Source organism: Prosopis cineraria, unplaced genomic scaffold, assembly GCF_029017545.1.
Source record: "Prosopis cineraria cultivar Desert tree isolate PC_DT_omini unplaced genomic scaffold, ASM2901754v1 PC12, whole genome shotgun sequence".
In the NCBI taxonomy this organism is placed as follows: Eukaryota; Viridiplantae; Streptophyta; class Magnoliopsida; order Fabales; family Fabaceae; genus Prosopis; species Prosopis cineraria.
In genome coordinates, this window is record NW_026555343.1 from 36,792,648 (window position 1) to 36,807,676 (window position 15,029).

The 15,029-nt window shown below is 32.6% G+C and overlaps 1 protein-coding gene across 1 annotated transcript; it reads right to left on the reverse strand.

Annotated features, from left to right (window-relative positions):
• Window positions 1-1,339: 1,339 nt before the first annotated feature.
• Window positions 1,340-12,197, reverse strand: LOC129288616 (coatomer subunit beta'-2-like). The gene is made up of 26 exons (XM_054925285.1): window positions 12,053-12,197; window positions 11,819-11,839; window positions 11,547-11,608; window positions 11,237-11,291; window positions 10,627-10,663; window positions 10,174-10,499; window positions 9,946-10,077; window positions 9,674-9,822; window positions 9,160-9,228; window positions 8,748-8,898; window positions 8,038-8,103; window positions 7,297-7,476; window positions 6,837-6,998; window positions 6,673-6,747; window positions 6,349-6,525; window positions 6,158-6,249; window positions 5,954-6,070; window positions 5,139-5,253; window positions 4,933-5,004; window positions 4,218-4,414; window positions 4,019-4,112; window positions 3,723-3,829; window positions 3,465-3,597; window positions 3,068-3,283; window positions 2,252-2,316; window positions 1,340-1,702 (listed from the first exon to the last, which is right to left on the reverse strand). The coding sequence occupies exons 1-24, from the start codon at window positions 12,053-12,055 to the stop codon at window positions 3,113-3,115; spliced, it is 2,763 nt and encodes a 920-aa protein (XP_054781260.1). The 5' UTR covers window positions 12,056-12,197; the 3' UTR covers window positions 1,340-1,702; window positions 2,252-2,316; window positions 3,068-3,112.
• Between the last annotated feature and the right edge of the window lie 2,832 nt (window positions 12,198-15,029).

Genomic DNA, 15,029 nt, shown 5'->3' on the forward strand with positions numbered 1-15,029 from the left:
CACATTGAACTTCTTTCTCTACGTGCACATTTGAAGCTCGTCTACGCATCCACGTTTGCATTTTCACGAATTGAGTTCTGAACTCCCTCTTTCTCTCTCTGGTTTGTTTCTGGGCATGAACTCTCAAAATCACTAATAAAAGGGTGTACTTGAAGCATTAATATTACAACTGGAAACTTGAATCGGTAAATAATTCCATACAAGTGTTACTGACTAAGCAACAAGCGGTTACTTAAAGCCTTTGCATTAAATTAGAGAAAATCTTATTAGTTACTCTTAATTAATTACTCTTCATATTTTTCTTTAAATTCGAGATCATCTTCAGCTTATATCACTACGTCTAACAGCAACCTAACTTCAGGCCCTCCTCACCAAGAAGCTACCTGCAATAGGCCTTAACGCTTTTATTAAATAGTCTCAAAGACCGCTTATCAGTTCAAATTTTTTCCATATATTACAGATTTATATTGACACAAATCCACTTCCTTAATAAATGTCTCACATGTATAACAACAACTATTTAATTTAATTAAATTACTATTAAAGATTTTGCCACATGAAACTCAATTAGAATCAAATCTCAAATTTTTGGAAGATACTAATACATATGAGAAGCATTCTGATCGTGAAAACTATTTTGAATGTTTAAAGGAAATATATCTTAATAATTTTTAAATATTTAATAATTTTTAAGTACTTATAAAATTTAATGACTATAATTAAAATACCCATTAATTAAATGAATATAAACCTATTACCAAATCCAAATGCTTATATCACGTGAATATTTTGTTTCGACGAACAAGAAATCTTGATTTGATACGTCAATGAGCTAACCCAGCTAGGGCCAACCTACTCCTGGATCATTTCACTATCTGGAATTTGATTCCTTTTATGCAAGCAAATAGTGTCACAGTAGGAGAGATAAAGATTTTGAATCTGTAGTGCAACTTTTGATTCATTCTCTCTGCTTCCTCTCACAATTGTGTCATAATTAACAAGTCCATCTTTGTTTTCAAAATTATTACAAACTATTATTTGTGAGACAATGTAAAGAGGAAACAACAAATTTTTTTTTTGGCCAAGAAAAAACAATAAAAGTTACATTAGATAGAAATTCAGAAGCTTAGATTGGCACAGTGGAATTCCACCATTCAATTATTACCTCACATTGGAGGATCCGAATCAAAGTATGCATAAATTATTGGAAACAGGAAACATGGCTGAATTTCAACAGAAAAAGAAATTAAATTAGAATCGAAAAAAGAAGGGTGGCAAAAAACCTTCCTATATATTTTGATAAAGACATAATACAGTTTGAAGAGCTTGAACAACATCGTCTCAACAGAAACAAGATTCTGGGAAAGAATCTTTATTTTAGCTATTAAAGGTCCGGGTTTCAATCCAAAAGAATATCAATAATCAATATATTTGGGACCAATATTACCATCTAGAATTTGAACAATCAATCATCATCAGCCTCAGCTTTCTACTTTCAAAACGGGACAGGCCTATGGAGGCAAGAATCCTCAGAAGAATGCTACATAATGTGGCAAAATGTAACAGACCCTACGCTATACTGTTATATCGTTATACCACTTGCAAGATGACAAAAGTCGGCATCCTAAAACCACAATACCAGGAAATGGGAATTGGGAACAATTGATCTCCACTATCTCATCATGGCCTCCGTGACTGAAACCTGCATTTTATATTCAATTAAACAAAAATGATAACATAAACCGACAAAAAAGGGAGAATGTCATTTGGGTTCCCAAAAGAAAATTATTAATACTCCGGTCTCTTGAATTTATAACCCTTTCGTGATTAATGATTGTAATATATTATATTAACTGTTTTTTTCAAGTGCCAAAGTGTTAATAATAATTGGTTTACAAGGGACTCAAGTAAAATTTTCCCATGCCGCCATCCAAAGACATGCAATGCATCTATCAGCACGATACACAAATGTTAAGTAGTGTTGTCAAGGACCCAATCCGTGTGTTCTATAATTCTATATGTTAACTATATATACCAGTCAGACAAAACAATACGATTATATATTGATAACCCATTATTTTTTTTTTAATTGAAATGGATGCCCATTTTTGTTGATGGAGACATATTTATGACTTTCCATATTAGGTAAGCAACCAGTACCGACATTTAACGAAATTTTTTTAATGAATAAAAATAGGCATAATCAGCATGTTCAAGTGGAATCCAATACGGTGTTTACTCTTATTCTTACCTCATATACATCCACTGGAGCTGGAACCGTCTGTCTTGATGAGACCTAGTGATGTGGAGTGAGCACTGTCAACAAAAGAGAAAACAAAGTTGAGATTCAAGAAACAAGAATCCAACCGCATTAAAATAGAAATAGATACGGCTTTATGTTAAATGAACATCATTTGAAGGACAATAATCTAATGAATGGACAGTCACATGACAGCTACGAAGGATACAGTAGCAAGCTATTATTGGGGGGAAAAAATAAAAGGCTTGCTGAGGAGAAATCTAATATAACCAAATGGTGAAAGACTCATTATGGATGTACAAGAGTTTCATGAATCTACAATATGATCATGGCGGAGAAAAGCAATTCAATGGACAATAAAAACTCAGTCAAAGCCAGCTAAAACTTTGTGAAGATATAATTTATAGCCATGGAAGTATCTCGATTTAAACCTGATCTTACACAACAGCCGGATCTACAAAAATATATTCAGCATCGGTCAAATCCAGTCGATTGATTACCCGGAACAAATCAACTAAAGACAGTAATTCACATTTGGCAGCCAATTGCCACTTATCCCAAGCCAAATAGTTGCAAAAATCAATGAAAAAAAAATTAAATTAGAGTTATTGAGACTTGAGTGGTGGTTCCCTATTTTAAATGGGCATAATTTTAGAGATATCTAATTCCCAAACATAAAACTAATAACGGAAAAGTATATGATGACGCAACTATAATGGTTGGGGCTTAGGCAGTATAGGTAGTCATAGTAAACAGCAAGGTGTCAAAATGAGAGTTAGAGACGGCACTACAGAAACAATTAATCACCAGAGACAAAATTTGGATTTTTCACACTGTTCCAACAAATTGCTTTTAGGTTGACGGGGCTCCTTCATTATTCGTACCCCACTCTTCATCAGCCTCGTTGCCATTAACAAGTACTGCACCATCTGTAGAATCAGCATCCACCACAACAGCCTCCTCTCCATTCTGTTCCTCCTGCCTTTCCTCTGCGTCGAGCTCTTCTTCATTCTGTTCAACCAACTGTAACAAAATGACAACAAACTACATAAAACAACACTCTTAAGACCGACTCTTAATATTTGTGGAAATCTACACAACAAAAAATAAATAAATAAAAACAAAGTACTTCATATTTAGTTCATGAATTTTAGTTTATCCTTGTGAACTAATTCATATGAGGTTATCTTTTTAAGTAGTATACCTCATGATTAGAATCTCCATTCTCAAGAAGCTCCTTCCCCTCTTCACTCTGCATATTTCTAAAAGTGTCGACAAGGGTAACATATGACTTTCCAGCACGCTTGACATACTCCTGTGCAGGAGGGTAAGCACCCCTACATACCAAAAAAGAAGAAGAAGAAGAAGAAAGATTGAACATCATTTTTATTATTCTGATATTCTTTGAATAAGAACTAGCACAATCAAAACATATAGAAATTGAGCACTTTCACACTCTAACCTTGTCTCTGTAGCTTTAGACTCGACAGCAACTGCAATTTGCCAGTCTTCAAACAAATTAGGATACTCCTCAGGATCAGCCAATGATTCAGCAGCTTTGGGGCTAACCTGCACATAAAAGCATTGACGTGTATACCAAGGAAACATATTAGTTATCTTTAAGCAAAAAATCTTCTTTTAAGATGATAAGCCTCCTTGGAAAGGTGCTTGAGAATAAGTAGCTCTACACACAATAAAAATGACATTCAGGCAGTTTTACTAGGCAAAAATATACAATACATCAGAATTAGAAATTACCTTATGGAGATCTTTTCTCCAAATTGCTACTATCTCTGAGACCTTGCTTGGGAGATAAGACCGTGCCATTAAAGCAGCTTCAGGAATCCGATTGCTGCAAAGGAACGAGTGAGCTATGTAAGACCTCATTCTAGTCAACTTGTTCCCTACATGTGTTAGTAGTTTATGGACGCAAAAGGAAACAACTAAAGAAGATTACCTTTCTACCAACAGTTGAAGGCAGTCTTCAAGTTTACCCAACATAAACATGCAAAGGAATGCGACATTGTTCTTCCCTTGCTCTTTAGCAAGGGTTGCAAGATTTGATATTCCCTCAGCATCTCCTAAAGAAGAATATAGCAGTAACAATCCACTCAAATCCATTGCATTCTTTAAACATTCTTCAGCCATTTCTAACTGCAGGAACAGAAAATACAATGAGCTGAAGTAAAGCAGAAATTCCCAACAGGCATCATACACTCCAATCACATCTTAGAATAAGCATCTAAAACAAAAGGCATCTGAATACAACTTGTCAGCGGAAATTTCACCCAGACTACCTTCATTTGGTCCTAACTGCATGACCTATAACTTCTTGCACACCAAAAGGCTCAATAAGGTACAGAGTCATCATGAACACATCATAATGTTCAAAAGCACATTACCAAAATTGAAGACCTCGCAATTGTACATTCAGGTAAGGACATTCAAATTTTACGTTGCATGTTTAAGCTTTCAAAAATAACCAGAATCTGTAAAAAAATCATTTTTTATGATTAAAGCCAGATGCAAAATGATTTCTTTTTTTTTTTTAAATAAAATCTTATCACAATAAATCACTTCTCACAATGTCACATTAAACAAACAGCCCTTGCAATTTACTCAAGCAATGGAGATAAGAAACAGTGCCAACTCATTTCACTTAGACACATTACCTTTCCAGTAGACATAGCCAGTTCTCCCAACTGCTTCCATTTAGATTCACTTTGCACTTCTGTTGCAATACTCTACAAAAAGAATATGAGTTACATTAAACTGACAAATTAGATGACTTCCATAAAGAAAAGAAAATTAAGTACCCAACTTAACAATTTTACACGTCCATAGATAATATCATTGTATGCATGTTACATGAACTTACCTTTGCCACCTCCAGTCTCCCAAGCTGCATGGCTAACTCAAATCTGTAGTCAGGATCAGTTGCTACTTCAAGGGCATCCTCTATCATCCCTCGTGATTCCAGGAAATGAGCCACACTATCATTTGATCACATTGACAATTATAACACAGATGTCATTTGGCCACCAAATTTTAAATCTATGGCAACAATAAGCAGCATATGGCATATAAAAACAGCATTTTGCACGAAGGTAAGGAAAACGTAGCAGTAGATTATAAAAGCTTATGATTGAGGTTTGGAATCATTAAAGCATAGCAACAATAAAAAGATTCCATTAGGTGGGGTCAGGTATGAAAAGCAAAAATATGATGATGTACAGAACTGATCCGATATATTCACATAGCTCTGCACTAAGAACAGAGGATGCAGCCCAGAATAACTCTCAAAGGACCCAAGACACAGAGCAATTAATAAGAAAAGTTTAATCTGTGTCAAAAATTTTTGCAATCACACATAACATGCACTTCCATTTTCTATCAAATTGGCAAAATTACTCAGGAAATCAGCAAGAAAATCCATTTTGCTGAAGAGTTTTGTTTAAAAAAAAAAATAGAGAATGTCTGCACTGAGTTGCATAAAGTGGAGTGTAAAGCATAATAGTTATCCACTTTTACATAATTTTATAAAGAAAAATTGTTACTTAAAGCATTTTTCTTTTCCTAAATCAATCTAATTTCTCACGCAAAAAAGGAAATTGTTTATGCCCCGGGCAAAAAAATAATAATAATAATAATAATAATAAAGTATAAAAAAAAAAATCAACGTTTGCCCCATACCTATTATGATGCTCTTTAGGAATTGTAGGTAGAACTGCATTGGCCCTACCCAAATCACCACGCATTACAAGAGTCTTGTACTCAATCAAGCTCAGAAGCAATGTGTATGCCATGACACTAAAGAAAAAAAAATAAATAAATAGAATTAGTCAACATGACTGCAAGCTGTACCTTTAAATAACAAAAAACAAAAGGTCCACTAACTTGAACTCTTTGTCTATCAGATAGACCCGACTTTGGCTGGCAAGATATCCCAGCAAGTACATAGGTCGATCCAAATGAAACATTGTAGTTACCTAAGTCATATTATTAAACACAGAGACTTAATAAGATCCGCGAAGTTTTAAACGAAAACATGCACTTCTTTCAAGCACAGAAGGGGCAAAGCTTAATACCTCACCACCAACACAGTAATTAAGCCTCCAAGAGGAATTGTTGTAAATAAAACAATCTCCAACCCAGATGCCTGTCCTAACCCGTTCATTTATTTCATGAAGGAGCTCAAATGCATCTTCCACCCCTAGATCATCGACAGGTCTTCCACCATCCAAAGATGATGCAACTATATCACGCTGCAGTAGTGAACGTTACAATGTTTATACTGCCTTGTATCAACGTATGGCCAACATATTGGGACAATGTAGGAAAAACAATGTTCTTCAGAGAAAGGAAGCTATCGTATTAAAATAATTAAGTCATCAGATTATCAGAATCCTCACATTGTACTTCAGAATGTAGAATGATGTATCACTAGCAATTGTCACTAGATCACCACTATCAGCCCAGTAGAGATTCTGTCAACATAAAATAAACAAAGTAGAACAATAAATAGAAGAAGAGAGGCAAAAAGAGAAATCATTCATCATGTAATGGAAGCACCTACTTTCACATTAACATCAATACGACGGATTAACCTGCATTCACTCCAATCATAAAAGCAAATGAAATCATTTGAGCACATTGCCAACAAGGTGCCACCAAATATTCGTTCAGCAGAAAAAGTTGGTCGAATATTCTTCTTTTCCTGAAATTCATTAAAAAAATTGTTTCATTTAGTAATTATATAAAATGATTACTCTATTTAATTTCAAATCAAATGAAGAGCTAGAATCATGGCAGGACATGTACTGGTACTATTGGCAACAGAGGGAAATGTTCTTGTCAAATTGTTCACCCATAATGGTTCACTTGAGAAAAACAAATAGGCAGCTTAATTTTATCAAGACCTACTTGTTGAAAACAGTACAGGAATGGAAGAATCTAGTTTGCTTTCCTCATTTTAGAAATTAGCAAGAAATTATTGGTTCCTACCATCTCACTTAAGGAATTACAAACCTGGAAATTTTTGTGAAAATTTTAATCTTTGATGTACTTTCTCTGACAGCATATTCTCCGTCTGAAGACCAAACAATTTCCAGTGCAGAACCAAATGACCTATTTCTCCATGCCAATGAAGTGTATATAATATATTCACCATCTCCACATACAACAACAAACCTCCCGTTTGGATTGTGCCTTAAACTCTGAAATAATATTAGTGAATCAAAAGTTAACCACCACATACACGAAGGAACAAATAATTGGCAACTGAAACTGCACAAGAAAAACAATCAACCCAAAGCCCATTTCATGCACAGAAGATTCAAGACAACAACAACAACAACAACAACAAGCCTTTATCCCACTAGGTGGGGTCAACAAAGAACAATTCCTGACACCCATAAAATCAGGCAAAGTTATAGATATCACTTTCATTTCCCTTGAAGTCCAATGTCTAACATAAAATAATATAGCCTACGTATGGTTAAACCAATTCTTATCTGTAAGTTCTGTACCAAGAATCCCAGTTTGCATTCATACCATAGATCTAGAAAAAATTGTTCAAGGAAACGATTATAAATAGAGCCCCCACCCTTGTATAAGTATCAGAGTTCTAATTAGGAGGACACAGTTCTCTATTCTCCTCTGATCAATCCTTGATCATTTCTTTGAAATCATTTTATAACAGAGTGGTGATTAAAAAAGAAAACTCAGAAGCATCTCAACAGAATGCAGTCTAATATAAAATCACGATTACAACTCACTTGTGGGTAGAGATCACACGTGCCCAACTCCTTAACAGCCAAAGGTAATCTTTCTCCATCAGCAACCTGAGAAGCAAAGTAATTTTATGCCACTCAATGATAAAATTTCCCGTACCCAACAAACATTTTGAGAATGTAGTAAGCATGTTTTATAGAAAGTAAAGATAATAGGTCAACTCTAAATCAACAAAGCAAGATTTAAATAACAATAATTATCAAATGTATTCAAATTTGAAATGGCAAACATTTCATTAAAAAGGGTAAAGGATAAAAGGTCTAATTTTTCAAAAGTGTTGAGGCCTCAAAAATCCACGTCAATGAAAGAGGGTTAAAAAAGGAGATGGATTGGTGATATATGGACTCAAATTTGCAGTTATTCCTTGCTGTAAATCGTAAGAGGAAAGGGTAAATTAAGGACTTTTGCAATCATATTGCACAAGACTCAATGCAAAGTCACAGACTTTATGCAATCTCACTACATCTCCAAAACCCACAATCTTAAATCAATGAGAATTGCACTACTCCAAGGATTCCCGTGAATTGATTCAGGCAAACAAGATTTGCAAATATAATCTAACATTCTAAAATTTAAAGTTCCAAGTGATATTGAATCATACAAATCAAATCAGAAATAACATTATCATGATAATCACACTTTTTACTTTTTCTTCACATTTTAGAAAAACGTAAGGGTAGAAATGAGCCCAAACCTCCACATCTGCTCCTACACTCTTTATATTGACTGTCTGAATTTCATTATGTTTAGCCCAAATAATTTTCCCACTATTGTCCATGCTGACCACAGGCTCTTCGCGGCCCAATTTGACCATAATAGTTCCCTCATCATAGCCAAGCACAACCCTGTAGAGGAAGAAGTTTTGATGTTCTATGTCATGAGGGCAGAATGAAAAGAGACCATTTACAGCTTAAAGATAAGAAAAAGGGGAGAATATCTGTTGAAGGAAAGATTGAAGCAAACAAGTTTCATGATACACAGTTTCTCAAATCAGTTATCAAACAAGCAGACTTCATAAAGAAGACCTGACATTATCATCCCACTCTACATGATTTCACGGCCAAGAAAAAGAAACTCATTTAAGAAACTACAGGAAGAAGACTCACCGACGTGAACCTTTAACATATCCAATAGCCCAAACTCTTTCAAGACCATAATTCAATGTGTTCTCCAGTCTGTAAGTGGATCAAATCAACATAAAATATTAAAATCAAGGGTCAATATACTATTAATAATCTCAATTAAATTTTAAATGAGTCTAAATTTGGAAAAATAGAAAAGGAAGAACGGACAACATTGTCCAATTTGGAAGTCTCAATTTCAAAGCAGTCCCAAGAAAACATTCAATCCAGACATTTATATTTACCAAATGAAGAAATGAACACTTTCAAAACTTAATCTAAATAATAAAAGTAGCATATGAAGAGGCACAGCAATTTCATGACGTTCAGAACCAAAAGACAACTTGGCTTAAAAACTCATCCTCTTTAAAAGTCTGCCTAACACTGCATTGTCCAAGCCATGGTAACAATTAATAAGAAAAACTAATGCAACCTGATAAGAGAGAGATCACATAGGAGCAAAAATAAGAGATGAATGAGCATATCAATCAAATATTACCTATAAGTTGTTGAATGCCATATGCGCACTGTACCATCCTCTGAACCAGTAATAATTATAGGAAGATCAGGATGAAAGCATACAGCAGATACATTGTGCGTGTGACCTTCTAGAGTCTGGACACAACTTTTGGTCTGATAGTCCCATACCTGTTTCATAGATTTTATCAATGAAAATATTTCCTTTTCATTACTCATACATATTTTATGTCACAGTTCTGTAGGCAACTAAATCAAAGGTAAAAACAGAGAAAGCAGAAAATGAATGACAACCTTAGCAGTATGATCATCAGAACCAGTTATCAGATAAGGTTTGTCACCGCCTGTAAAGTAGTCAACACAATTCACTCCTTTCTGATGGGCATCCAATGTAAAATTGGGATCAGGAGAGCCAAGATTCCAAATCTGGAAAGAGAAGACCAGTGAAGCATTAAATCACGCAAGCATGGATTTTAACAAAGAATGCGCCAAAAGTACCTTTCAACAAGAGCACTAATATACCTTTATGGTGCGATCTAGAGATGCACTGGCAAATGTATTAGTGTCTTTAGGATTAAATGTCACTTGCATGACATAATGGGAATGTCCCTCAAATATCTGAGTACATACCCAACCTTTCTCCCAATCCCAAAGCTTTATGAGCATATCATCAGAAGATGACAGGACATAAGGAAGGGTAGGGTGAACTGCCACACACCTTATGTAATCTGTATGTGCTTCAAATACTTTAACTTTATCCATTGTGTTGTAATTATATACACGAATAAACATATCATCTGCTCCAGCAACAACCCACTGCCTGCGTGCAATAAACTTGGCTGACCTAACTGCAATATCATACTATAGTTTAGCCCCAAAGCAGTCTTCTTGAAGCAAGAAAAATTCAAAGAAAAGGTATTTCTTTGGACCATTCAATAAAAAAGATGGAAAAAAACAATACAAGAGAATATGTACCTGGTAACTCAGTGACCTCAAATGACTTTGCCATGGTCTGAAATAGCAGCAAAGACATTTCTTTTCAGGGCATGTTTCACAAGATATCCCCATAGAAATTGACATACGTCCATTTATGGAAGACAGGCTAGTGAATGACTTCAACATATATATAGGAGAAATTTAAAAACAGGAAACTGAAACCTTTTAACATCAATCTGTAAATACATATCAGTCCATGTTAAAACAAAAATCACAGATAATCATGAATATTAGTACATGTTAAAAGAACCATTATATATATATATATATAAAAGAAAAAGTGAATTTATCTTATAAGTAAAAGTAAATGATTAAAAAAAAATTAGATGCAAAACCTTTGGTACAGTTCCTGTATCATGATTTGAAGTTATACATCCACCATGAGATTTCACGATTGCATAAAGTTCATGTAAACAACACACAGTATTCAATTATTATGACAAAACTGATTAGAGACAAAACTTTAAGTACAGTGCCCAGTGCCCACATCATGATTTGAAGCAATACATCCACTATCAGAATTCTCAATTGCATAAAGTTCATGTAAAATTGTAAACAGCATACATTATTCAACTATAACTTTACATACCTGAGACTGGTAGTCATAAATACAGACAGTTCCTGAGTATAAACTTGCTAGAATCCTGCATTAACATTCATAGTATCACATAATTCAGAAATACGTTCAATACTCCAACCAGTAACTACGAACCTATACCTCAACAAAAAGTTGAATAAGATCTAGAGTATGCCCCGATAACAAACATTGCTATTAATGACAAAATACTCTGAGGGCCACATTTGAGAAATAATTAATCAATAGAAGCATATGCACATGCAACCTCCTCCATAGAAAAAATAATTACTCTTATTGACAAGAAGAAAGAATGAAGAACTACCATGGTTCCCTTGGATGTAGATCCACGGATTTTACTCTTTCTGATCTTTGGGCAAGCTTTCTCTGATCGAGAAATGGAAAAAACGTCAGCTAAGTAATTAGAAAGCTAAACACTCAAGAGTGCGCTTGGTGGTTGCTGAGAAATTTTAAGTGAATAAAAAGCATTGCTGACAAGTTTATCAAGCATTTCTCAGCAACCAAACACATCTTCAAGGAAACAAGCGCCAAGTAGCTCATAGATATTGAATGAATCACTAGGCGAAATATGAGTACCTTGATCTCGAGTCTGAGAGGCTGCAAATGCACGTAAAAAAGAACAGAACAAACACCAATTGATGTAGAATTCGATGTTAGTTCCCATTGGAATAAAAAAACAAATAAAATAGGAAAGAATTAACAACATGATCAGAAAATATCAAATCGAAGCGAACTCGCTCCAGATCTAGGGTGTTCAGAAATGTAGAATGAACATGGCCTGCAAAAGAATAGATCAAAGAAAAAGCTCACCATTTTCCCAGATTAGAGAGTAACTAGCTTTGGAAGAGAACAAATCCTCAGAGATCAGAAACCGAATTACAGGAAGACAATGGATCGAACTCAGAGAGACAGGAGAGGGGGAGCCAATTTTTGTATTGTAAGACAGAACTGTGCAAATATTACGTCGGAAGAAAAACGGGGCGAGCGACCGGTGCGCTGCATTCGCGGTAGAGGGATAAATTTACGAAAATGCCACTCTCAAAACATTGTACTGTAAATACCAATCGTTAATCAGAATGTGACAAAACGAACGGCGGAGATTCAATCCGCAGACAAAAGCGAGGTGGCGTGGCCCGCATTTCTCCATATTAAATTTAGGAATAATGATACTTAGAATTTGAATCGCTTAAATTTATGTTAATTATTAATTATTAATTTTATTTTTAAAATTTTAATTTTTATCAAATTAGTTCCATATTATTTTTTCAACTATCATGTCATTACTGGTCAAACAATTATCATGTTATTAATTTTTTAAATTAAAATATAAATTAACTCTTAAATTAATTTAAAATGTAAAGTATGCTAATAACTTATTATATATATACACACACACACAATTAAATGAGAGTAAATTATTTTTCAAATTAATATAATTTTTTGTCAGTCTAGTCATTTATATATGCTTTTTTATTTTATTTGTAAAAATTTCTAAATATGTTTTTCTGATAAAAATAATTAGGATATAACTTATATTTTTATATTTATATTTTTAATATACTTTTATTCAATCAAATAAAGCCAAATCGACTGTAATGTACTAAAAATATTAACAACAAAAAATTGTTATATAATAATTATATATAAAAGATTTACATATTTTAATTTAATTAAAAACAAATACTTTATATATATAATGCTTGCTATATAATTTTTTTCTCAGATAATTATACTTTTTTATTAATCTATATGGTAACCATTAATATTTTGGTGTTCATGTGAGATAATTTTTACAATGTTATATCCTCCTTAAGAGTAAATTAATAATTGAGACAAACTTAAAAAATTAAATTTATAAAAATAAATTTAAATAATTAAATTAATAATTAATGGAAATTTGAGGATTAAAATTTTGATTATCCTTTAATTTTAATTTTTTTAGTATTTTTGGTTAATTTTTGAACACCAGAATTTGTTACAACGACTTGCCGTTTCTCTGCATTTGTGCTTTCCATTGCTAAAGGCATGTCAAAATGACAAACTCTGTTAGATGAGATTTTTGTGCAATAATTTTCATTTGCGATAATTGAGCAAAGTTTTACTAACCGGTTTATTACTCAAACAATTAATATTATATGTATATAATATATATATATATATATATTAAATTGATAATTAAAGTAAACTTGAGAATTAAAAGTGAAGTTTTAAAAATCGAACCAGTCATTAAACCGAACTAGCTATTAGTTCACAGTTCAATGGTTCAACTGTGGTCGAATTGGTAGATTAATATGTTTTTAATTTATATATCATAATTAAATAAGAAATATATATAAATATTTATATTTTTAAAAAATATTAATAAATGCTAGATAAAATGATATATTGTTGATGAATGCATAATTAATATTAATTATTCTTGACTATTCTTTATTTTAATTAATTTTCAAGTTAATTTTTTAAAAATTTTAATTAATTTAGATTGATTTTTAAAAAAACCAGTCTGATTATTAATTAGTTTTATCAATTTTTGACTTTTTTTTTTGTCATTGACCGGTTCTCTTGTGGCCAATTTTGAGGGGTCAATTGAACCAAGAGTCAATTCTCAATTCAACTGGTTGAACCGGTCAGTTTGGTCTAATTTTTAAGACACTGATTAAAAGTTTGATTACCCTTTAATTTTAGCTTTTTTTTTTGGTTTTTTGAGGTAATTTTTGAACATCAGAATTCATCACAACAGCTTGTCGGTTCTTTGCATTTGTGCTTCCCTTTGCTAAAAGTATTTCAAAATGACAAACCCTGTTAGATGAGATTTTTGTGCGATAATTTTCATTTGCGATAACTGAGCAAAGTTTTACTAGCCGGTATATTACTCAAATAATTAATATTATATGTATGTAATATATATATATATATATATATATTCAATTGATAATTAAAGTAAACTCGAGAATTAAAAGCAAAGTTTTAAAAATCAAACCAGTCATTAAACCGAACTAGCTACTTGTTTACAGTTCAATGGTTCAACCGTGGTTGAATTGGTAGACATTAAATTAATATATTTTTAATTTATGTATTGTAATTAAATAAGAAATATATGTAAATATTTATATTTTAAAAAATATTAATAAATGCTAGAGAAAATGATATATTGTTGATGAATACATAATTAATATTAATTATTCTTAGCTATTCTTTGTTTTAATTAATTTTCAAATTAATTTTTTTAAAAATTTAATTAATTTAGATTGATTTTTAAAAAAACCAGTCCGATTATCAATTAGTTTTATCGATTTTTGACTTTTTTTGTCATTGACCGGTTCTCTTGTGGCCAATTTTAAGGGGTCAATCGAATCAAGAGTCAATTCTCAGTTCAACTGGTTGAACCGGTCGGTTTAGTCTGATTTTTAAAACACTGATTAAAAGTTTGATTATCCTTTAATTTTAGATTTTTTTTAGTTTTTTGGGGTAATTTTTGAACATCAGAATTTATCACAACAGCTTGTTGTTTCTCTACATTTGTGCTTCCCTTTGCTAAAAGTATTTCAAAACAACAAACTCTGTTAGATGAGATTTTTGTGCAATAATTTTCATTTGCGATAACTGAGCACAGTTTTACTAACTGATTTATTACTCAAATAATTAATATTATATGTATGTAATATATATATTTCTTAGTCATGTCCCCTTGAAGATTCATGCTCAAGAAAGCGATTCCAATAAAGGAATGTTTATTAAGTAAACACAATGTGTTACAACATATTACAACATAAACATGTGTACTAGA